This window comes from Myodes glareolus, chromosome 15, assembly GCF_982192425.1.
Source record: "Myodes glareolus chromosome 15, mMyoGla1.1, whole genome shotgun sequence".
NCBI classification, from domain to species: domain Eukaryota; kingdom Metazoa; phylum Chordata; class Mammalia; order Rodentia; family Cricetidae; genus Myodes; species Myodes glareolus.
In genome coordinates this window covers 72,408,636-72,433,535 of record NC_142040.1, presented here as the reverse complement: position 1 = coordinate 72,433,535, position 24,900 = coordinate 72,408,636, and the positions used below count along the sequence as shown (strand labels likewise).

Below are 24,900 nucleotides of genomic sequence, written 5' to 3'. Positions count from 1 at the left end.
TTCAAGAATTTGGTCAGATCTTCCTTCTTCCTCTGTTGAATATTAAAGACTTTATTCATATTTTGGTTTCTGGTGTTTGATTCCTGATTCCTCTGCTAATAAGATCCCCACATCACTCATATATTCTTGATGGGTCTTGAGGTTATTATTCCACTGGGGATTCTGGGCAGGATATTCAACATCTGTGGCCCAAACCCTGGTAGAAATGGAATGGTCCCTCCCAAATGACCATGACAGCCTGCCTATTCATAATCATCCTGCCCTAGGAAGAGTGTCCTGGATCAACATCTAGTTCAGTTTGTATTCCCGGGAACAATTCTGAAGCCTTTGTATTCAGGGTATCATGAGTTGGGGGTAGTGAGAGAAGTTCAAAGCAGCTACCCTCGATTATCAGAACGCTTTCTGAGGCGCAATGCCAGGGTCAGGAAAAAGACTGGAACTGAACATACCAGGTCAAGACTAATGTGGCGGGAAATCCTACCAGACAGATGTCGCTTGTCCACTCAGGGCGCATTATTCTCCGCCCTCAAGGTGAATTCTGTCAGGGAAAGGCATAGCCTGAAGAACCTTTTAAACACCATGGAATAACGTTTAGAAGGGCATAGACTGATCTTAACACTTCTATTCAGATGGCAGATGCTCTGAATCGGGGCTCAGCCTTGTATCTATCTACTATATTTTAATTGCTAAACACTTATGCAATAGCACTTAGGTAGGGCAGTGTGATAGAACCTTCTTCCGAAATTACAACCTTAAATCAGGCCTAGAGCTTCTATCAATCTGATAAACTGTAGGGGATTCTCCTCTGAACTCTACTCAGAATGAAATTCCCCTTTGTGCTTGCTGGATGGCCTCCGTATTCCAGCTTCCCCACTGCGAATGGCCATCATTATTAAAAGACTTGATCTCCCGAAATGTGCCTCTGAGTATCTGTATACAGAACCTGGGAAGAATGTTCAACGTTTAAAACATTCTGTAGCAGGCGAGTTTTAAAACACAACATACAGACCGAAGTAAGCAGTAACCCTAATAGTCATTGCTGTCAAAGGCTCGACTCACATTCAAACAGCTCATTTTGAGAACCCGAGATTTAAAAGTGGCAGCCTGACTCTCTGTGGCTGTCCACGTGCAGACGATGCTAATTTCTACCTACCCTCTTGTGCAAACAGACTATACTAAGCCAGAAACTTTACAAATCACCTTTCTGCGCTTCCAGAAACTCGTTCGCACTGAATTGTGGGAAATGTAGTCTCGCCCGCGGCGACGTCACAAACAGGGACCCTGGGAAGGGCGCTTCCGCGTTCCTTCTGCGCCTGTGCGTCTCCGCTCTAGGCCGGCTTCTCCAAAGTTGGTCCAGTGTCTGGGGCCCTGTTGGCGCCCTGGTAGCATCTCTGACATGGAGGTTGGTCCAGGATGTAGTGCAACCGGAGGGACGGGGTGGGGGCGGGTCCGGGTTGAAGGGTGCACTCCTGGCGTTGGTGGGAGAAGGGAAGACTGAGTGGGAGGTGCTGTGCCCACCTAGGCTGGGCCATTGGTTCTGGGTGCAGGTTAGCGTTGGGGGAGAGAGAATCCTGGGGATGGTGCAGGGAGCGGCCGCTCCGTTGGGATGCGGCTGCCTTAGTCTGCCCTGCACTCTTGGGACAGGGAGCTGACTCGGTAGCCCAGGAGTGGAGAAAGGTGACAGGTGTAGCATCGCCCTGGCAGGGTGCATCTGATGACAGTTTGGCCCTGAGGAGCTTGCCATTTCTAACAAACACCGTCTTGATGGCTGCTATTCTTGTGAAGTTCTTGGTCTATGTGGACTGAGTGGAATTGCGCTCATAGCCTGCTAGAGTTTTCTCTGGGGGCTACTGGTGTGATAGTTCGTTTTGTCAACCTGACACAATCTAGCGTCACAGGGAAGAGATTCTCAATGATAAGTTGTCTAGATCAGGTTACCCTTGGGGATTGCCTTGATTAGTTAGTTGATGTGGGGTGACCTCGCCCCACGGTGAACCTCACCATTCCCTGACTTTGGGTCCTGGACTGTATAGTTGAAGAAATCGAGCTGAACCCTAGGAAGCGTGTGTACATTCTTTCTCTCGCCATTTTTCTACTGATGTGACTAGCTGCTTCAAGTTATTACTGCCTTGACATCTTGGCAGTGATGGGTTCTAGTCCAGAACTCTGAGCTTTTTACCTCTAGGATTTTGTGTGTGTGTGTGTGTGTGTGTGGGGACTATTTTATCTCATCAACTGGAAATGAGATTAAAACAGGATGTTAGTTCCTATCCATTATTCTAATTAAAAATCCTTTTAGGATTCATACGTGATCACTGTATTTACATTATTTCTATTTCTTCTTCTTCTCTTCAATTTCTACTGTTTCCTCCACTTTCTCTTAAATCTATGACCTATTCTTAATTATTGTTTTAAACACACACACACACACATACACACACACACACACACACGTACACATAAGCACAGCCTGACAAGTTCATTTGGTGTTGCTTGTATGTCTTTAGGTCTGATTGCTTAGGATTATATGACCTATCAGAAACTCATCCCTGGAAGAGATCCAACACTCACTTTGACACTGGGCATGCATAATGTGATGTGTACATACATGCAGGCAAACACCTAGACACATAATGGAAAAATAAATAAAACTTTTTTAAAAAGATGAAAATGTTCCCATCCACTGAAGAGATGGCAGGGCAGTTTAAGCATGCCTGCTGCTCTTGCAGAGATCCTGAGTTCAGTTCCTAGCATCCAGGTTGGACAGTTGCCAACACTAAGTCCAGCTCCAGGGGATCTAGTGCCTCTGGCCTCTGTGAACACTGCACTCATGTGCAATTAAAAATAAATGCTTTTTTTTTTTAAATGGATTCATTTTCCTGCTGGGGCACTTGGCCAATAATATAGACTACAGTGGTAGAAGTTGCTCCCAATGAATGATTGAGGGGTTTGGGAGTGAATGTGTGCACAGCTCTAGGCTTTTGAGGTACTGTACACACACACACACACACACACACACACACACACACACACCCCATGGCCATTCAAAACTGATTTGAAAAATATTATCTTTAGCAATTATATAAATAACCACTACCTTTTGGATTACTTTTCTGGTGGCTGTGACAGACTACCTCACAAAAGCAATTTCAGTAAGAAAGGAATCACTTTTGCTTAAATTTCCTTAAAGTTTGGGGTCCAGTCCATCCTGTCTGGAAAGTCATGGTGGCACGGAAGTGAGGCAGCTGCTCACATCACAGCTGCAGTCAGGAGCCGAGGAGAGATGGACGCTGCTGCTCTTGCTTTCCCAGCCGAGCCTGGGACCCCAGCCCATGGGACCCCAGCCCGTGGGACCCCAGCCCGTGGGACCCCAGCCCGTGGGACCCCAGCCCATGGGACGGTGCTCCCTTCATTCCCATTGGGTCTTCCACCTCGATTAGTGCCATCTAGAAACTCCGTCACAGGCGTACTACGACATGCTAGAGCCCCTTGACTTGGCAGTATTGATCATTACATCCTTTTACTTGATAAAACTGTGATTGAATTTTAACCTTATGGCTCTGTGCTCTTGTGGAATTAGCTTAAGATACAAACCTTGCATAGCTATAGAATATTTTCTATATCATATTCTTACATTATATCTTTGTTTCTACCTTTCATACTTTGAAATGTTTTGTTAAAAACTTAGGCACAGGCACAGATTTGCCCAGGTCTACTCAGAGTTATGCCTATAATCCGGTCATCTGGGAAAGTGAGGCCAGAGGGTTCCCATGAATTTGACATCACCCAGGGCTATGTAGTGAGTTCCAGGCCTGCCTGGGCAACATTGGGAGACCTTGTCTCAAACTAAAGAAGAAAGCAGTAAAGGAGATTTCATGCAGAATGTCTGCAGTTGGGTCTGGGGTTTTTACCGTCTGATCTTTCATGTTGTTCACATTTTGACCCCATTGCCACATTGCTGGAACTTTCCACGTTCCCTCAGCATCCCGGCCACTTATGCTTCTAATGAGTGTCCCAGTGCCGATCGTGGCTTTCCTTTCTTCTTCCCTTTGGATCTGCTTCTGCATTCCCTCTTCCTAGCCCCCATTCCAGTTCTCTGCTTGCTCCTGGTTTTCCTGTTTCACTTAGGTTTCCTTCCCACAGTCCTGGTCACAATGACTTCAGTTACTGGTGAAGCTCTCTTACTTCCAGACTGTTTCAGTTCAGTTGAGATATTAGGTAGATCTGCAATCCTGAATCCTATTGACTGGTTGGAAATCCATTATATCAGATATTATGTAATCTATTGTGTTCAAGTCTTTTTAAAAGTAATATTTATTTAATCTGTGAGTTTCATATTTGTATTCAATGCATTTTTGTTAAATCTACCCCCACTCCAACAGTTCCAGGCATCTCCCAAAATGTTCCTGTCCCAATTTTTTGTCCTGGTGGTTTTTGTTTATTTTTTTAAAACTCACTGAGTTCACTTAGTGTTGCTCTAGTGTGCACGAGTGTGGGGACATTCTCTAGATCATGGGCACTAACTGACCACAGCTCCAAGGAAAAATGAAATTTCTTTTACAGTGGCCAGCAACTCCAGCAGCTCCTCAGGTAGGGCTGGGGCCTGTGAGCCCCCTCCTTCCCCTTTTACAATTTTGACTGACTTATCTTTTGTAAGTGTTGTTCAGGTATATCTGCATGCATGCACACGCGCATGCATACACACACACACACACACACACACACACACGCGCGCGCGCGCTCCCATTCTTTTATGCTTTGTTTTGTGTTTTTGAGACAGGTTCTTTTGTAGTTCATGTTGTTCTCATACTTGCTATGTAACTGACACTGACTTTAACTTCTATTTCTCCTGACTCCTGTGTGCTGGCATTACAGGCGTGGAGCACCTTGCTCGCTTTTCTGTCCTGTAGTTTTACTCCTCTGTGCCCTATGAAGATGGTCAGCTGTCACTTTGTTCTCTTTCTTTGTGACTTATCCTTAAAACATAACTTATTGTTAAGACAGGACCTAATTGCTTCTCTAATTAGTTTAGGAAGTGGCAAAATTCTCCTGGGGATGAACTTAACATTTGGGATGTAGGAAGGAAATTTGGAGGGGTGTGTGTGTGTGTGTGTGTGTGTGTGTGTGTGTGTGTGTGTGTGAATTTATAAGTAATTATGAGTGAAAGGTGCTTAGCATTTTTGTTTTTGATATTAAGTCTGAAATAGTGCATCATTGCTCACCATCATTGAACAAGTTATGGTGCCGTGTGTTTTGTTGGTGTCTTTCTGTTGTATTTCTAAAGTTGCCCCATAATCAGAGATTTAGTATTGAGAAGAAAGTCATCTAATAGGCTTAAAAGCATGAAGTGAAATGTTAAGGTCAGAAATACATAATAAGAAAATATTGCTTACATTTTGGCTGTGTTAGTAGTTAAGAATATTCACTGATGTCCAGAGGTGTTTATGATCATTCTACTTAGTGATAAGAAATAGAACTTGTTTCACCCATGCGGTAGTGGGCAGTGCAACCAAAAACTGCTGCCTACCTCCTGATGACTTCCCTTAATCTGTTGGGGACCTCCACTCAAAGCTGATTCTTTGATTTTGCTGTAGAAAGGATTTCTGGAGGCAGAGCGGGAGTTTATTAAAAACAGAGCGTTGGCCCATCAGGGAAGGAAAGTCACTTCAGAAAGCATGGGGTGGACTTCTCAAAGGAGTATCTGTACAATAGCCTTATGCAGCATTTTGGGGGCTCTCAAGCTAGAACTCAGGGGTTACCAAGGAACCTCCACTGAGAAAATGCCTCCATAAGGTCCGGCTGTGGTCTGTGAGCCAGGATCCTGGATGTATTGACTGCTGGTGCTTTGTTACCTCAGACGAGCAGTTATTGAATCACTCAAGGTTTTTGACAGAGAAATGTTTGGAATTCTCTCTTCTTGGTTGGATTTGTGATTGGAAAGACCACAGGGTCTTCCGACTCTCCTTTCTCCACAAAGGAATGAAGGACCAGTAGGTTTCCCAGTCAGCGACCTCGCTGGGAAAAGGCCGGGAAAAAAACAATACAACACGAATTCTGTGTGGAGTTCTAACACTTTAATCTACCATAAGTCATCTCTTACCTTCTAGGATTAATAATTATATTTTTGTATAAAAATTTTTGATTGGAGTGACTTTGGAGAAAAGAATGTAACCTGAATGATTTAAGCTGGTATTAGCAAGTTTGAGTTGTCCTTCAATCAATTATTGACCTTGACTCTAAGCAGACCAATTCTGGTGCTTATATCCACAGTGATGGCCTTGACATTGGACTAGGACATGACAAAGGTGTGAGTAGTATTGCTGATTTTTAGTTAACAAATAAAATTCTGTATGGTCTGAATTTAGACCACTGTAACCCATGATGGCTTCTATTAATAAATTCCTGCTAATACAGAAGGACAAGGCAGATGTAGCCAACTTAATCAAGTGCCCTTAATCAAATATAGAAAATTGTCTAAATCTAATATTTTGTACCTAAGTCCTGCCCAAGATCAAGGATTGTTGAAGCAGTGAAGCTTGGTAAATACATCAGACTTAATTTGGTGAAGCCCATGTTCTTTTCTCAAAGATATGTGCATGACTAACCTTTTTACTATTTTCATTTGTGAACACCATCGTCTCATGTGCAATAAATGCAACCTTATTGAAAATTCAGTCTTCTTTTGCAAGGGTCATGTGTCCTCTGTATAGGAAGCTCTGGCTAAGAACTGGTTCTTTGGCATCATCTCATCCAGGGAAACCACGATGACTTTGGCAGTACTCATTTTGTTGCTGTGGAAAAGAGAGAGAGGAAATGGATCACATAGGCTCTAGGAAATAGGGACTGTGTAGAACTGAGCATTCTTAAGTGAGATGGGATGCTTGGAGTGACAAATATCATTTGGTGGACCTGTGGACCACACTGGGGTCAGTGATAAGAATCTGTAGCCGCCAGTATGCTTCTCCACAGCTCCGCTACTAAAGAGGATTGTTGAGGAGGAATATGAATTCAAAGAAAGAATAATTGCCTGTATATGAGGATGTCATGCTGAAACATATTATTTCTGCATGGTATTCTGCAAATGAAAAGAAAAAAGAAAGAAGAATTCAAACCCAAGCAAGAAAACATGGAAGGAAACATAGTAGAAATGGCATTGTATATCAGGGAAACGGGCATCTAGTCTGTTGTGAGCTATGGAGATGAGAAGGGCTAGGGCCAGAATACCAGGCCTGACTCAGATCATGTGTGTTCTGTCTCCCTTAACTCAGCTATCTCTGAGTTTGTATCTTAGTTTTTTCTATTGCTATGATAAGACACGGTGACCATGGCAGCTTATAGAACAAAGACTTTATTTGAAGCTTACAGTTTCAGAGGGTTAGAGTCTATGACTATCAGGGGAGGGAGCATGGCAGCAGGCAGGCAGGCATGGTGCTCGAGCAGTAGCTGAGAGATAACATTTTGAGAGACAACCAAGAGGCAGAGAAAGAAGGGGGAGACACTGGAAACAGCATGGGTCTTTCCAAACCTCAAAGTCCACCCCTAGTAACACATTCTTCTAAAAAGGCTGCACCTGCTAATCTTTCCCCAACACTTGCACCAACTAGGGACCAGCTATTCAGACATAAGAACCTTTAGGGGACAGACCTTCACAGTTTGTCTAGCCCTGTGTACATAAACTGCACAGTGTCCTCATCATTACAACATGAAACAGATATTTCCAGAAGGCATGATGGAGGTGGAGTCCATAAAAGGCAGCACCATACCTTACAGTTCCTTAGTTACTTACTCTATTTTTATAGCCGGAACACTGGAAGCGGTGGATGACACGGTAGATAGTCTGACGTGGTGAGCGCTCATTGTTGACTTTCCCCACCGTCAGCTCCAGAGTCCATGGGTCTGGGTCTGGCTGAACTTCAGTTTAACCTTGGGTCTCTTTATCGTGGGAGGTAGATGCCTTGCTAGCCCCGAGGATAGCACAGATGGCCGCACAGAGCGCTCGGTGAGCCTTTCCACATCTCCCTAGCACATACACGAATGTTTGTCTAAATGCAGCAGCAGGGTGAGAAGTGGGGGGAGAAAAATGAGATAAAACTTGAAAATGATACCTGATGTATTTAAACTATTTAAAAAGCATTGCACTTTTATTTTTCAAATGTATAAATTTGTTAAATGCCCTCCAGCTCCTTTTTACCTATGAATTCTCCCTTTTTGTTGCCCCCTTGGGTGCTCAAGTGTCCGTTGGCGTGTTGTCATTTGCCTCGGTACTGACGTGGGTGCCCTGTCAGAGGCTCAGCCCTTCCCTGGAGTTGCCGCATCAGGATCTGCCTGTTCACTTCATTTCACGTGTAACAGTTCAGAAGCGTGGCTCTAACTCAGTGTAACTCTCCCCTACGAGAAATGGGTGCAACACCAGCATAGTGTGTGAAGTACATATTGTATTCCTGCTCTGTTCTGTATATCATGAAACATAATATCCATATGGGTTTGTTAGGGCATATGCCATTCTCTTCCCAGGAAGATGGATAATGTATAAGATGTATAAAAGTTTCTCATTTGCATATACAACTACTCTTTCATCTTACGTAAAATTAAAAATGTTTCCAGTCACCTATTATTTATGTATTGATATTAAGCTCCCAATTATATATTTAACTAAATTAACATATACTGTTAATTTATTTTCATTTCAGGGACTGCTCTCCTTCAAGGATGTGGCCATTGATTTCTCTGCAGAGGAGTGTGAATGCCTGGACCTTGCTCAGTGGAATCTGTACAGGGATGTGATGTTGGAGAATTTCAGCAACCTTGTGTTCCTGGGTGAGGATCACTTCCAGATTGAATTCCTAATTCCCTGTAAACATGTGACTTCCTCCATTTGTAGAATAGCTCATGGGAACTTGTGCTTTCCAACAACGAGCTTCATATTTTGCACGATAACAGTTATTTCACAATTTTATGCATGCATGTAATGTACATTGACTGTACCCACCCTTATCCTCTGACCCGTTCCTCTGAGCCCTGTTGATGGATGCCGTCTGATGAAGGTCTTGTGCAGTTATCGTCACTGCTTTGAGTTTATGTGTACAACAGCCGTGTACTGTCTAGAATTCAGTTCTCTTTCCAGCTCGCCATGCTCTTATTTTCCAACCTCTCCCATGAAATTTACCGAGCCGTAGAAGGATTGCTGCAGATGCCCACTTAGAGTTAAAATCTCAGCAGGCAGCTATTCATAGTAGTGCTTTGGCCAGTTATGAGTCTCTACATCAGCCACTACCAACTGCAAGCTACAACTGCTCTGATTAACACTGAGGGCAGCACTGATGTCTGCGTACAAACACAAATATTTAGAAGTCAGTTGGACATCACGTGCATATAGTAAAACAGCAGCTGTGGGGCCTAGGGCCCCCGCAGCCGCAGCGTTTAGCTAGTTTTACAGTACCAGGCATGGGTGATTATACACAATAGTCATGCCCCATTTCTGTCACTGGACACATCTTGCCTGGGTGGTGGATACTATGTAGCAGATTTTTTATAGGGACAGTCAGCTCCTCAATAAGGACATAGAGATTTCTTATTAAATATGAAAGCTTGACCAATAGCTCATGCTTGTTTCTAACTAGCTCTTATAACTTAAATTAACCCATTTCTGTTCATTTATTTTTTTGCCTCGTGGCTTTATTACCTCATCTGTACTGCCCATCCTGCGTACTCTGTGTCTCTTGGTGTCTCCACCTTTCTTCTTTCCAGAACTCTCTCCGTGTTGCCAGAAGTCCCACCTGACCTCTTCCTGCCTAGCTAATGATAATGACCATTCAGCTCTTTATTAAAGCAGTCACAGTGACACATCTTCACACAGTGTAAAGGAATATTCCACAGCAATATTACAGTTCTCAGGGTTCACAGACGCTGACTTTTCTATCCGCAAAGCCTTCACATCACCTCCCATCCTGCGAAAGCTGGCCAGCCAGAAGAAAGCTTCCAGCTCTGTTAAAACTTGGAGTATCTTTGTCCCGCGACTGGCGTGTGTGCTGTCTTCAGTAACTGGGTCTTTCGGGCATCCAAGAGGAATGGAACAAGTTCACAATGCTTTTGGTGGTCTCTGGCACATCCCGAGCAAAAATTCGTGAAAGGCATCCTACCCCTGTAATGGAACTTAAGGAAAGTGCACTGTATCTTTTGAGAGCTGTAGTGTCCACCCATGCAGGGTACGTTCCTTGAGCCTTTAAGTTATAATTTACAGTAGTTTACAGAGTTCTAGCCTTCCGTGTGGCTTTCTCGTGTGTACTTTTAGCTAATCTTCTCCCCCCAGGTACTGGCCTTCCCCCCAGGCACATCCATCTCCACTTAAATATCCCCACCCCAGTAATTCCTGACTCTGCTTTCATATCAGTATGTTGTACCACCAGCTTCTGTTCAGACATGCCCTCTTCAGTGACCCTGCCCTACCTTCTAGTCTGCTGTACTCCAAAGAAAACACAGAGATCTGGAATTCAAAGCTAAGGTCCATAGGTGAGAGGGTATGTTTGACATTTGTCATTCTGGCTCTCATTTACCTCACTCACCATTTGCCTGCAAACTGCAAAATTTCATGCCTCTCTATATCCGAATGAAATTCTGTTGTGTGTGTATAGAATACATTTTCACTATCTGTTTATTATTCTTTGGATATGTAAGCTGATTCAGTTTCCTAGCTGCTGTGAACGGAGCGGCGATGAGCATGGATATGAAAGTATCTCTGAAGTCAAAGAGGGAGCCTTTTGAGTGTGTGTCCAAGAGTGATGTAGCTGGATTGCATGGGAGTTAGGAAGTGTTACTTTCACCTTTTCAAGAATCCTCCACCTTCACTTCCATAATGGCTGCACCAGTTTACACTCCCACCACATTTATGGTGTTCTTTCTGTACGTATTTGCAAAAATTTGTCATCCTTTGTCTTCTTAATGATAGCCTTTTCAGGTCAGGTGAGTTGGAGTCTCAAAGTAGTTTTAATCTTCATTTTCTTGATGACTAAGGATGACAAACACTTGTAAAAATATCAGCTTTGGGTTCATGTCTTTTGAGATCTGTGTTCAGCTTCAGGGCCCATTACTTGATTGGATTGTTTCTTTTCTCTATGTTTCCTTATTGAAGGCTGTTATTCACGGTATTTCCTGCCACATGCATAGCTTCTGGATATCTCCTCCCATTCCTTAAGCTGCCTTTTCACTCAAGAACAGTGTCCTTTGCTTTCAGAAGGTTTTTTTTTTTAAATCAATGGAGGCCCTGTTCTTCAGTTGTTGACCTTACTTCTTCAGTGACCAGAGTCCTCTTCAGAGAGACCGTATTTATTCCTGAGTTGAAGTCACTATTTTTTCCTCAAGCCCTTCCAGAGTTTCTGGTCTCTCATTGAAACCCTTAGTTTATTTTGGAGCTGATTTTATTTAGTTTAGTTCTTATACACATAGATAGCCAATATTTCCTATACCATTGTGGAGAGCCATGTTTTCACTGTGAATTTTTGGCAAGTTTGTCTAATATCAATTGGGCTGTAGTTTGATGAGGTTATATCTGGGTCTGCTAATCTATTTCATCCCCTGTGTCTGCTCTGTTTGCACCAGTACATACTGCTGATCTTACTGTGGTTCCGTATTAGGAGTTGAAGATATGTCTGATTACATTTCGTACAGTATTTATTTTACTCAGTATTACATTGGGTACATTTTAAACATTTTCTGTGAGGAACGGGATCATGTTTTTTTTATTGGAATTGCATGGAATATGTAGATTACTTTTAGTAGAATGGTCATTTTCAGAATATAAGTCTTCAATCCATAAGCACAGGGAGTTTTTCCATCTTCCAGTATTTTCTTCAATTTCTTTTTTTTTTCTTCGGATTCTATTCTTTAGTGCTTTAAACTTTTCATTATAGAGGATTTTTATTTCGTGGGTTAGGTTTATTCCAACATATCTTCTTTTTCTTTGGGTGGGGAGATAGGTTTAGTGAATGAGAATTTCTTTGTTTTTGCTGTATAGGAAGACACTAATTTTTGTTGATATTTGAGTTCTTTTTTTTTGTTCCGGTCTGTCCTTGGGGTCTTTTATATAGAAAGTCAAATTTTCTGAGAACCGAGATATTTATTGGGATAGTTATATAATTTCTGTCTTTGAGTCTGTTTATGTAGTAAATTACATTTATTGACTTATGTATGTTGAACTATTGCTGTATATGAGGGATGAAGTTCAGATGATGATCATTGTGATGTCTTTTTGCAAGTATTGAGACATTTTGCATCTATGTTCATCCGTGGGCTATCATTTCCTTTCTTTTTTTCTTCCTTCCTCTCTCTCTCTCTCTCTCTCTCTCTCTCTCTCCCTCTCCTCTCTCTTTTTTGTTGTGCCTTTGTCTGTTTCTGATATCAAGATCATATGAACTAACAAAATTAATTCAATGTAAGATAAATAATTTAAGCATATGTACAACAGATAATGAAATTGAAATAATAATTAAAACAGCCTCCCAACTTCAAAAAGCCAATGTTCAAATGGATTTATTTCAGATTTCTACAAAACTTTTCAAAAAGAAATCATAGTAATTTCTCAAATTATTGCATTAACTAGAGAAAGAAAGCCTCCGAACTCCTTTCACAAAGTCAGGTTTCTGCTCTTCAGGAACACTTCGTGGGAGTTACAGGTGTAGTTGATGAAGTTAATTACAGTTCTTGTGTTTCCAACCTTCTTGCTTTGGTAGTGTGACTCCTTCCTTCTACTTGGAATTTTAGAAATTGAGACACATGAAGCAAGAAGCATACATCTTAAAATAAAACATTTTACCCAGCAGCTTTATTTTTTTTTCTTGAGTTAAAGCTCCACGTATTGAATATGTCTATTAGGAAACATTTAAAGAAATTATTTTCTACCATCTTTTATTCTGTTCTCCTTTTTTAATAAATACAGTAGATATATATAAATGTCAGTTCTAGAGATAACATACAACCATCACATTTGCCTTTCCTTCTAACAGGTCTTGCTTTCTCTAAGCCGTACTTGGTCACATTTCTCGAGCAAAGACAAGAGCCCTGGAATGTGGAGGGATCAGCGCCCATTGCTGTACACCCAGGTATGTGGGAATGAGAGGATCAGAGCACATAAGTGAGAGACCCAGAGATGCCGCAGAGGTGGATGGATGGAGTAGAGGCTTGTTTCAGGGGAAACGGTGGTTTAGAATGCTCTGCTTAACATCTCTCAAAGGAGGATATTTTCTGACAGATGTTTATTATGCTTTCATTTCCTCAGATCTGCCCTTCCACTCAAGGGATGTCTGTGTGTTTTTAAAGTGACTAAAAAAAAAAGTCTGTTCTATTGCAGGTGAGGGTCTGGATCATTACAGCCTTGTCATTGCTTTCTATGCCTCAGAAGTCTATACACAGTTCTAGCGACTTCTGTGTTAAGCCCTTATAGAAAAATATCACCACAAATAAATTTCTCTAACTACATTTGCATGCTCAGTAACTAAAGTTGTCTCATCAGACTAAATCATTATAATTTATAAATTATTATAGTGTATTTCTGTGAATTTTTCTGCCATACATTGTCAATTATTTATGATTTGTAATGCATTGTTTTTGAGCGCATTTGATAGCAAAAAGTTATACACTGGTAGATGTTGCAGAATATTTGTATACTGTATAAAGATGCCTTTCTGTGATTGTTGTATTAGAGAGTTGAATGGCCAATAGCTAGGCAGGAGGTAAAAATGGAACTTCTGCAAACAGAGGATTTCGGGAAGAAGAAGGGCAGAGATGCCAGGAGACACAGAGCAAACAGGATGTACAGAAGAAAAGGTTAACAGTCACGAGTCATGTGGGAGAATGTAGATTAATAGAATGGGTTAATTTAAGTTATAAGAACTAGTTAGAAACAAGCCCAAGCTACAGGCTGAGCTTTCATAATAGATAAAAAGTCTCTGTGTCATTATTTGGGAGATGGCAGGACAGAGAAAGACTCAGTACATAAAAGGGAGGATATTTTGGTTACATTCTGATGCTCCTAAGACTGCCAGTAAAGTTGACTTTGAATCAGGTCAGAGTCTGGCTGACCAAAATTAGCCAAAGAGGGTTAGTAGGGTAGGGCTGAGAGAGCATCTTGGCCCTTTTCTGATTGAGGAACAGGGAGAGGGGTCACTAGTCACTTTTCTGATGCCTCTCTGATCATTCAGGTTCTTACCCTGATATCTGACTCCCAAGTTTTTATTGTTAAAGAGTAGTTAAACATTTCAGCTAGGTAAGTAATTTTAGTAGCTTACCAGTAATCTTTCAGAATTTTTCTGAATTTGCAATTGCATTTTCTGTGTTTTATTTTTGTATCAGCTCCCTCATATCTGTTGATAATGTTCTTAAATATAACTTACATTATGATTGGATGACAGTTTTTAGTAGTGGGTTTTTAGGACAATGTAAGGTAATAAATTGTAAGTCATGACTAGTTCCAAATGAAATTGATGTTCTTTTTTTCACATATTAAATACTAGTTCTGTATTTCATGTTTTGTGTCTTTGTCCTTCATTGGTTACTTAATAGTTGTTTTACCCTGCTAAATGAGTATTTCTAGAAGTTATAATTTCATAAACAATTGATAAATGTTGCCTCTACTGAAACTTCTGTATTTAAAGGTAAACTTGAGTACCTTCTTTATTTTCTTTTTTTTCCCCCAAGATTTGGTTTCTCTGTAGCTTTGGAGCCTGTCCTGGAACTTCCTTTGTAGATCAGGCTGGCATCAAACTCACAGAGATCTGCCTGTCTCTGCCTTCTAAGTGCTGGGATTAAAGACCTGTGCCACCACTGCCCAGAAAACTTGAATATCTTAAAATCATTCAATAGCTTTTGTTTATTTTAACAGAGATTGAAAAATATATAACATGAAATTTACTGTTTTAAATATTTGGAGCATTGTTCAAAACATTCAAATTGTTATGCTGTAAATCTTTCAGAAATGGTTTAACTTTCAAACAATAAACATAGGAAAATAATTTTGTATTTTTTTCTCCATTCTATCTAGTCACCATTACAATAAGTGTTCTATGAAGTTCTCCATTTTAGAATTTTCATATATATCTAATCAGTTAATATCTGTCTTAGGTAATGGGCATATTTCATTATTTCCTTATCATAAATATTCCATTCTTGTTTACCTTAAATGTGGTGTGTGTGTGTGTGTGTGTCTGTGTGTGTGTGTGTCTACTGAAGGCTTCTGGTTCCTATGAAGGACAGAAAATAACTTGCAGGATTCTGTTCACTGTTTCCACCATGTAGGGCGCTGGGAATACCTTTATACACAGAGCCATTTCACTGGCTTGAGAGTACTTCTAAAATTTTGAATAATGTTCTATTGTTTTTCAGTGGAAGTTGGTATTGTTTCACTTATATTTTTTGACTGCTGCTGCAGTGGATACAGTTATTGGATCATGTTTATTTTCCCATTAATAAGAGTAAATTGCATTTGGAACTGTATGTATGGATGTAAGGATTCATATGAAAGATAAGCTTTATAATTATAGCTATGTGGTTAATCTTTTGCTGATACTTCCACCTTCACTCAACAGGAATAAAGCCTCGTAAATTTAAGGGATGTGGCAAGACCTTTCCTTGGAATTCACTTCTTATTCAACACCGTAAAACTCACCCTGGAGAAAAGCTCTACAAATGTGGTGAATGTGGCAAGGCTTTTAATGTTCGCTCAACACTTTATAAGCACCACAGAATTCACACCGGAGAGAAACCCTACAAATGTAAAGAATGTGGCAAAGCTTTTACGTGTTCTTCCAGCCTTAACCAACACCATAGAATTCATACAGGGGAGAAACCCTACAAATGTGAATGTGGCAAAGCTTTTAATAATTCTTCAGCTCTCACACAGCACCAAAGAATTCATACTGGAGAAAGACCATACAAGTGTGAAGAATGTGGCAAAGCCTTTAATAATTGCTCGGCTCGTACGCGACACCAAAGAATTCACACTGGAGAAAGACCCTACAGATGTGCAGCTTGTGGCAAGACCTTCAATTTTCCCACATCCCTGTCTCAGCACCAGAGAATTCACACTGGAGAGAAACCCTACAAATGTGAAGAATGTGGCAAAGCCTTTAACTGTTCTTCACATCTTAAACAACACCGAATTATTCATACTGGAAAGAAACCCTACAAGTGTAAAGAATGTGACAAAGCTTTTAACTGTTCTTCCAGCCTTAACCAACACCGTAGAATTCATACGGGGGAGAAACGCTACATATGTGAGGAATGTGGCAAAGCCTTTAATAATTGCTCAGCTCTTACTCAACACCAAAGAATTCATAGTGGAGAGAAACCCTACAAGTGTGAAGAATGTGGCAAATCTTTTTATAATTGCTCAGCCCTTTCTCGACACCAAAAGATTCATACCGGAGAGAAACCCTACAAATGTGCTGATTGTGGCAAGGCTTTTATTTTTCGCTCATCCCTTTCTCAGCACCAGAGAATTCACACTGGAGAGAAGCCCTACAAATGCAAAGAATGTGGCAAAGCCTTTAACTGTTCGTCACACCTTAACCAACATGGAAGAATTCACAGTGGAGAGAAACCTTACAAATGTGAAGAGTGTGGACAGACGTTCATCTGTTCTTCATACCTACATAAGCATCAGAAGATTCATGCTATTGAGAAACTCTATGAATGCAAGGAATGTGGTAAAACCTTTGGCTGTTCTTCATATCTTAAGTATCATCAGAGATTTCATACTGGGGGAAAATCGTACCCATGCAAAGAATGTGGCAAAACCTTTAGGTCATCTTCATACCTTAGGAATCATCAGAGATTTCATACTGGAGAGAAACCATATACATGCAAAGACTGTGACAAAGCCTTTGTTAATTCATCAAGCCTTCTTGTCCACCAAAGGATTCACACTGGAGAGAAACCGTACAAATGCAAAGAATGTGACAAGGCCTTTCGGTGTTCTTCTTATTTTAAGTATCATCAGAGACTTCATACTGGAGAGAAACCCTACACATGCAAAGAATGTGGAAAAGCCTTTGCTAAATCTTCATGTCTCATTCTACACCAAAGAATTCATACTGGTGAAAAACCCTACAAATGTGCAGAGTGTGGCCAGGCCTTTATCTGTTCTTCGTACCTGAGGAAGCACCAGAGAATTCATACTGGTGAGAAACCGTACACCTGTGCAGAGTGTGGCAAAGCTTTTAGCATTTACTCAACCTTCACCCAACACCAGAGAATTCATACTGGAGAAAAACCTTATAAATGCAAGGAATGTGAGAAAGCCTTTAATAATCATTCTGCCCTAATTAAACATCAAAGAATTCATACTGGAGAGAAACCCTACACATGCAAAGACTGTAGTAAAGCCTTTAATAATAGCTCAAGCCTTATTCGACATCAACGAGTTCATTCTGGAATTGAAACTCTAGAAGTTCAAGGAATGTGCCAAGGCCTTTAGTAATAATTTAACTCTTAGCTTGAAAAACTCATAGTAGTGAGAAAGTAAAATGGAAAAAAAGGTGATTAATATGTATATTATACGTATGCAGTGTTAAAATTCATGCATGGAACAAACTCTACGAGTTCCAATAGTGTTGCAAGTGTGCTAGCTCTTCTTCATATCTTAATTGCTAGCAGAGGATTTGTATTGGGGAGCCCTCAAAATATAATGTGTCAAGGCTCTTAATGAATGCTCACTCCTCATTAGTGAATTCATCCTTCATAGAAATCTTAGCATTTATTGACTTTGGAAAGAACTCTGTACAATGTGTGTGAGCAAAGTAGTTATGTAGGTAGAAATTATGTAAACAGCAAAACTCAGATCTTAATGGATATGACAATTACTATAGGTGGTTAATTTTTATGAATATATAGAACAATGTAAAAATAAAGTAAATATTGCTTATAAATTATGGGACATTATTTGATGTGATAGAAATTACCACAGACATCAGAATCATGCACATAACTCATCTCAGTAAGGATATGAATTTGTGAATGAGACCATATTTACTATGTAGCCTCATGTTTGAAAACAAAACTCAGCACACCTCTCAAACTGTGTTAAAAGAACAAGACAAGTTTCTGATTGATTTTAGTCTACTTTTTTCCACAGAGAATTTATAGTGGATGTAAACAGGGGTTCTAGGTAAAGCTTACTTCTTTAAATAAACAAACTTGAACGGCTTGTAAAGTAGTGTCTCTTTTTCTTGTCCAACATATTCTATCATAGACAGTAAAATATTCTACCTTACTAAGGGAGGTAGGTGACAGGATTCAGTTGTATACTGCTGAGAATTACCTAAGTAACTGGTCACTGTATCCGAGATGCCAGTGTCTTTCAAATGATTTGGAGGATATTATTCCATATGTTACGTATTTGTTAATACCCCCATCTTGTGGTAACTAGGAATTAAGGAGTTTTAGGAGGATAATTATTTTCTAGTTTTCTGAATCTTGAATTGTATTAGAATTTATAAATTTTTATTTTATATACGTGTGTGTGTGTGTGTGTGTGTGTGTGTGCGCGCGCACTACTCTTTTTACCTGCAAAACCCACTTAAATTTTGTTATTTATTACACTGAAATATCTTATTCTTAAAATCACACTTTAGGAATTAAGGGAGTAGAAACCCATGTGTATTTGCATGCTTTTATATAACTGTTGCTGGCCTGACCATCAAGAATTAATATATTCTAAAAGAAATATCTGTTCTCCTCTCTTTGTCTTTCAAAATATTGAAACAATGGTCCTCAAAAAGATTAGAATTTTGCTAAGATCCTGCTGGGAAGAAAAAGTCCTGGGGCACCCACAGGATGTGCTTATGTTTTTGAGAAAGACTGTTTATTTGATAGCTTTGCTGAGAAGACTAATGCTAGAGAGATGGGTTGTGACCATGCTGGTCAGGGGACCACTTCTTGGCCTGACTGTGTCCATTTTGCCTTCTAGTTAAATCCTGCCTTTGTGTTAGGAGTCTGAAGATGGACTAGCAAGTTAATGGATCTCTTTTTCCCTTTGTCCAGTGTGGCTACATTGAATAAGTCTTTGTGGGCATTTTTTTATTTATTTGGGTGTTACTTGTCTTATCATTGACGGGTGACAGAATCTGGGTAGTTGAGACACAGGCTGTAAGAAGAATGGGAAATTAAAAGTTAATTTTTAAATAGTTAGCACTGCTTAGGAAACTATTAACCACTTTTTTTCTGAAAATGAAAGATATAAACCACACAGATACATACCTGAAATTTCTCCAAAATGACATGGTTAATGGCTTTGCTTCTCTTATTGCTAATTCTCTTATCTTACACAAGAAATTATGCATCACCTAATATATAATTTTATCAACATTCACAAAATGTGACTTGGCCAGCTAAGTGCTTTTATGAATATTTTAATGTTATTTAATGACTTTCTGAATTTACTTTGAAAATTTAATTCCAGAGTTCCCACATGTGGGTACATTGCCTTTCATCATTATTTTATTTTTATCACCGCAATTTAAGTCATTTTTTTTTACTTGTTCCCATCAGTTTGATAAGGCAAATCTTAATATGCAGTAAGTTTACTGAAACAGTTCATTCAGGTGAGAACTAGGAAGGCTTCGTGTATCATGGGGTTTGTGCATGTGTGGAAGAAGCACAGGGCGGGCACATAGAGGACGGCTCCACAGGCCCTGGGGACAGACGGAAGGGTGGGAAGATCACACCAGGGAAGGTGGGAGCACCACAGATAAGCTGAGGCCTGCTCAACTGTGATGGAGCTGAAGCCTGTGTGGAGACACAGGTGTGAATCAAAGAGAACAGTTTGTTTTCTCTCGTTTATCTTAGGAGAGGATTGTTGTAAGAGAACCCAGCAAGGTACATGTGACATCTCTCCCACAGCTCAGGGTCTTGAGACAGAAGTGAAAGCCGGAACAAAAGGAATTTCTGAGTTATTTTCTGGGGATATGTAAAATGATGTCTAAGTACAGTATACAGTTATTCCTTAATGTGCACTATCCAGTCAGTATTCTTGGCCTCAGAGTGGGCTAATGAGGTGAAGTTTTGTTACAAAGGAAAATAGGATTGGTGATCTGGCTTTTTCTTTAGAGTCTGAGTACCGAACTTGGACCAGTTTCTTAGAATACAGCTCAGGATTGACTTCTGAGGGATATGTAGGATCCATTACACTTCCTACCAGAAATGCAATGATTTCCCTTAAAATGTCCATTTAGGGTGTCCACCATATGTTGGTATCGGGAGTGGAATCCAGACTCATAGCTTGACTTGACGGAGGTGTGCTCAGAAGAGGAGACTCTATGCAGAGATCCCCTGACTTCTGGATAGGAAACCCAGATCCCAACATGTCTGGTTGCTCAGAACAGAATATTCTTAAATAGGTATTTACAGACTTCATTTGGTTCTTAGACAGTTTCATACATGTGGGGCACTCTTAACCTTTTCCTTCCTTATTTCCCTCTTATGCTCATCACTCACCTTCCTCTATGTTGGGCTCTCTGCCAAATCATGACTCTGCTGGCTTTTGGTTTTGTTTTTGTCAACATAACACACCCCTAGAGACAGCTGGGAAGAGGGAAAGGGAATCTTAATTGAGACGGATGCCTCAATAAGCCTGGCCTAGAGGCTGCTCTGTGGGCCATTTTCTTGATTAATGATTGATGTGGGAGGGCTCAGCCCACTGGGGCTAGTGCCAGCCTTGGAAAGGTGGTCCTGGGGTGTGTAAGAAGGCACACTGAGCAAACCCTGGAAGCAGTCCAATAAGCAGCATTCCCGCATGACTTCTGCCTAAGTTCCTGACTCCGTGTTCCTGCTGTATTTAAGTCCCTTCCTTGATGAACTGTGATATGGAAGAGTAAGCAAAATAAAACCCTTCCTCCCCAAGTTGGTTTTGGTCATGGTGTTTTATCACAGCAAAAGAAACCCTAACTAAGACAGAAATTGGTACCAGGAGTCAGGTATTCATGTGACTAGCTTGACCATGTGTTTGGGAAGATTGTGGAAGGACTTTAGCACTTTGAACCAGAAAAATCATCTGTTGTTCAGAGCTTAATGAACTATTTTTAGAACTTAGAAAATATTGCTGACATCAGTGTAGATGATGGAGTCTGGCGTGTGAGATTTGAGAAGGAAAATTTGAGAATTCCTTAAAAACTCTCCTGGGGCCATTTGCTATTTTGAATTAATGGTTGTAGTTAGTTGAGGTTTGAAGAATTGCTTGTAATTAATGAGTAACAAGATCAAACAAAGTGAAACCTTTGTTCTGCTAGGATAGTCAATACTAGTCAGCTGGGCCTGAACAATCAGCTGTGATCCAGAGACCACCACCATTCTTGAAGCAAAATTGGTTCATGTTTCCTCAGAATCAGCACACAGAAACTGTGTTTCAGAGGCAGCCAAAGTTATATCTCATGCTAATGTTCAAGTTTCACAGGTGATTCTAGTTTTGAAGGCATGAAGGGATCACGGAGAGCAGCCGAGGCCTGGCCCTGTGAGAGGCTGGGAAAGGGCATTGGTGAAGCTGTAATAGAAACCCCAGTGTTCACAGGGTCATAAAAATGGAGGCTTAGCACAGGAACCATGTCTCGGTTCCTATAGAGAGGCAAAAGAAGCTATTAGTAAAGATTCAGCCAGTTGCAGTACAGATTGAAGCATTTTTAGATGTCAGTACCAGGGGAAGCCCAAGAAGCAACTGTGGAAGAGTAGACACCCTGAGCCCACGGATAAGTAGTATTTGCTATGTGAGGTAGAGCCAGAAAGTAGACTTTGGTTATTTTAGAGAAACTTTGAACTTTGAAAGAAACTTTGAATGTTTTAAAGGGACTAAACTTTTAGACTGAACTTTCAAACCCATTCTTCCTAGCTGGATTATATGTGATGCTACAAACAGATTGGAGTTTCAAAGAGGTACATATGCAGGATGATTCTGAAGCTGTCCTAGTTTCTAAAGTTTGATTGTAATAGGTTATTTCAGACAATGTGATGTCAGTAAAGTTTGAGTGGGCTTGTAGGGCAAAGGGTGGCATGGAAAAATAGAGCACATATATAATATAATACATACTATACATATGGTAAAATTTGACAAGTAGACAGATATTTGGGGATTTATTTCCCCGTAGCAGTCACACATACACCTGTCATTTTCCACAGGTTCTGCACCCTTGACAGCCCTACATCTTCTTTTGCACTTCATGTGTGTACATACCAGTACCATCCAGACTTCTAGAAGGATTTGTCAAACTGTGTTCCCTCTGACCTCTGCTCCCCCAACTCTTACATGTTTCTGTTCCTTCTGTGCCACAATAGTACCTTCCAAAGATCACCTTGATGTCTGATGTCCAAATATAATGAACCCATTTCTCACCCCAATGTGGGCAAAACTCATGTCATAAATGATGCCGTTGGCATTTTGATAGATGTTGCATTGTGGCTGAAGATGGTTTTTCTTGAATTTGGTCTACTAGTATAGTAGATGCCTGTGTCTATGTTCATGAGCAGATAACTATATTTAAACTCGTGCTAATCATTTTCATGCATTTAAAAAAATAGCTAAATACAGTTTGATATCTATTAAATCAGTAAATAAAATATAATAAGGATGCTAATGGTTAACTAGGGGATTGTTAAGTTCATTGCTTGGAATAGGCAAAGAATTGAACATCCAGTAAAGAAAGAAGATCCTGTGTAGACACAGCAAAAGTAACAGCATTGTTCCTGGGCATGGGAGGAACCCAATAAACAGACTCTGGCTTGGAGACCTTGGCTCTTTTTCTTCTTCTCTTGGTCCTGTTTAGATACCTACTCTCGTGTCTTCCTACCATTTTTTTTCTCAAAATATCATTTGAGAACAAGAAGCTTCCATCTCATCGGGTTGGCTTTCATTGTTTTTTTTTTTTTTCTACTTACATTCTGGTAACTCTTCTTCATGTATATTTTTGTCAATATAGTTAACTTTGGTTGGCATGTTTCAACTTAACAAAATTTGTTTTTAAAAAATCAAGAAGCCAACAGTGGAGTCATACCATAAAGAGAAAGATCTAATTTCATCACCACAGAGAGATCAGATTTATGTTCTCCAGGATTTTTCTCACTTAGATTACTTTCTCTACCTTTCCGGGATCTCAGAACCTGTGCTGGGTTTTTAATCGTAGGGCGTGGTGTTTCAAGAGGAGAGTACAGATATGAGAAAGGGAAGACGCTGTGAGCTTCTGAATGCCAAACTTTGCTGCCACTAGAGGACAGTACCTGCTGCGTTCCAGAAATCCATTCTACTTAAGCAGGAATGGATGCTCCACCCTCTACCCCCCAACCCGGCGCAATGCTCCCATCCCTCCACCCTCACCACCACCACCAAGACAATTATGGTCTTGTTTAGGTTTTCATATTGTAATCAGCAGTCTGCATTGTGCCATTACTAATTAACACAACAATGCCTAATTACTAGTATTCAGTATAAAAATTTTAATATTAAGGGAAGCCTGAGTTCACGGGTACAGTAAAATTTTATGTTAAATATTTATTGAATATTTATATTGTGGTAATTGATGAAAGCTCTTCTAGGGGCATTTATAACTGTGACCGTTTTTTACCTTATTAAATACAATCTGTCTCGATTCAGGGAAATTACATCTTTAGCTGCCTTCCACTATAGGGTATTATTAGCCACACTGTGGAATGATATAATTGAGGAGCTTTCTTCTTACACTCAAGATACACAATACCATATCAAAGTAAAATAGAACCTCATTTTGAATACTGCTCTTGTCACAAAGCACCTTTCTACAGTTCCTTTTGCTTTCGACTGGTGTTTGTGACCAAACAAAAGACCATTCCTCTTCCTAAAGCAATCTATTCCAAACATCATGTATTTACATTTATATACCAAAACTATCAATAATACAAACAATATAGCAAGACATGGAATGTATTTACTGTCTAGTACTTACATCTAGTTGACCCATAAAGTGGAGTGGCTTTTCAATTTCTAGTTACTATCCTCCTTCTTTGACCTGATATTGTCCCACGTGACCTCCACATGTGCCCCATCGAATGTAATGCTGCACTGATATACACTAATGCATGTGCACACACACACGCTGCACTAACATACACTAATGCATGTGCACACACATGCTGCACTAACATACACTAAAGCACACACATACATGCTGCACTGACATACACTAATGCATGTGCACACATGTGCTGCACTGACATACACTAAAGCACACACATACACACATGCTGCACTGACATACACTAATGCACGTGCACATACACACATGCTGTACTGACATACACTAATGCATGTGCACACATGTGCTGCACTGACATACAGTAATGCATGTGCACACAATGCTTCACTGATATACACGAATGCATGCGCACACACACCTGGTGCACTGACATACACTAATTTGCACACACACATTTGCTGCACTGACATATGCTAATTTGCACACACCCATGCTGCACTGATATACACTAATGAGAGCACACACATATATGCTACACTGACATACACTAATGCACATGCACACACACATGCTGCATTGACATACACTAATTTGCACACACACATGCTGCATTGACATACACTAATTTGCACACACATGCTGCACTGACATATGCTAATTTGCACACACATACATGCTGCACTGACATACACTAATACACGCACACATATACACACCACAAACACTTCAGAAAAGGAAAATGTAAACTGACCACCAGCACTCATCTGTCTCTACTCTGACTCTGGACACAGACTGACCATGGTTTCAAGCTCTTGTTGCCATGCCTTTCCTGCCGCAATGGATTATGGGCTCACACTGTGTGGGCTTTTTGCCTTGTAGGTGGCTAAAAGCTGCCATTTGGGTGCAAGAATTGAACTCAAGA

General features: G+C 40.4%; 1 protein-coding gene across 1 annotated transcript; it reads left to right on the top strand.

Moving 5' to 3' along the window:
* Positions 1-1,287: 1,287 nt before the first annotated feature.
* LOC125414902 (uncharacterized) lies at positions 1,288-18,199 on the top strand. Its single transcript, XM_048457017.3, has 4 exons — positions 1,288-1,402; positions 8,691-8,817; positions 12,999-13,094; positions 15,576-18,199. Exons 1-4 carry the CDS (start codon positions 1,397-1,399, stop codon positions 17,462-17,464), a joined length of 2,118 nt encoding a protein of 705 aa, XP_048312974.3. The 5' UTR covers positions 1,288-1,396; the 3' UTR covers positions 17,465-18,199.
* The last annotated feature ends 6,701 nt before the right edge of the window (positions 18,200-24,900 follow it).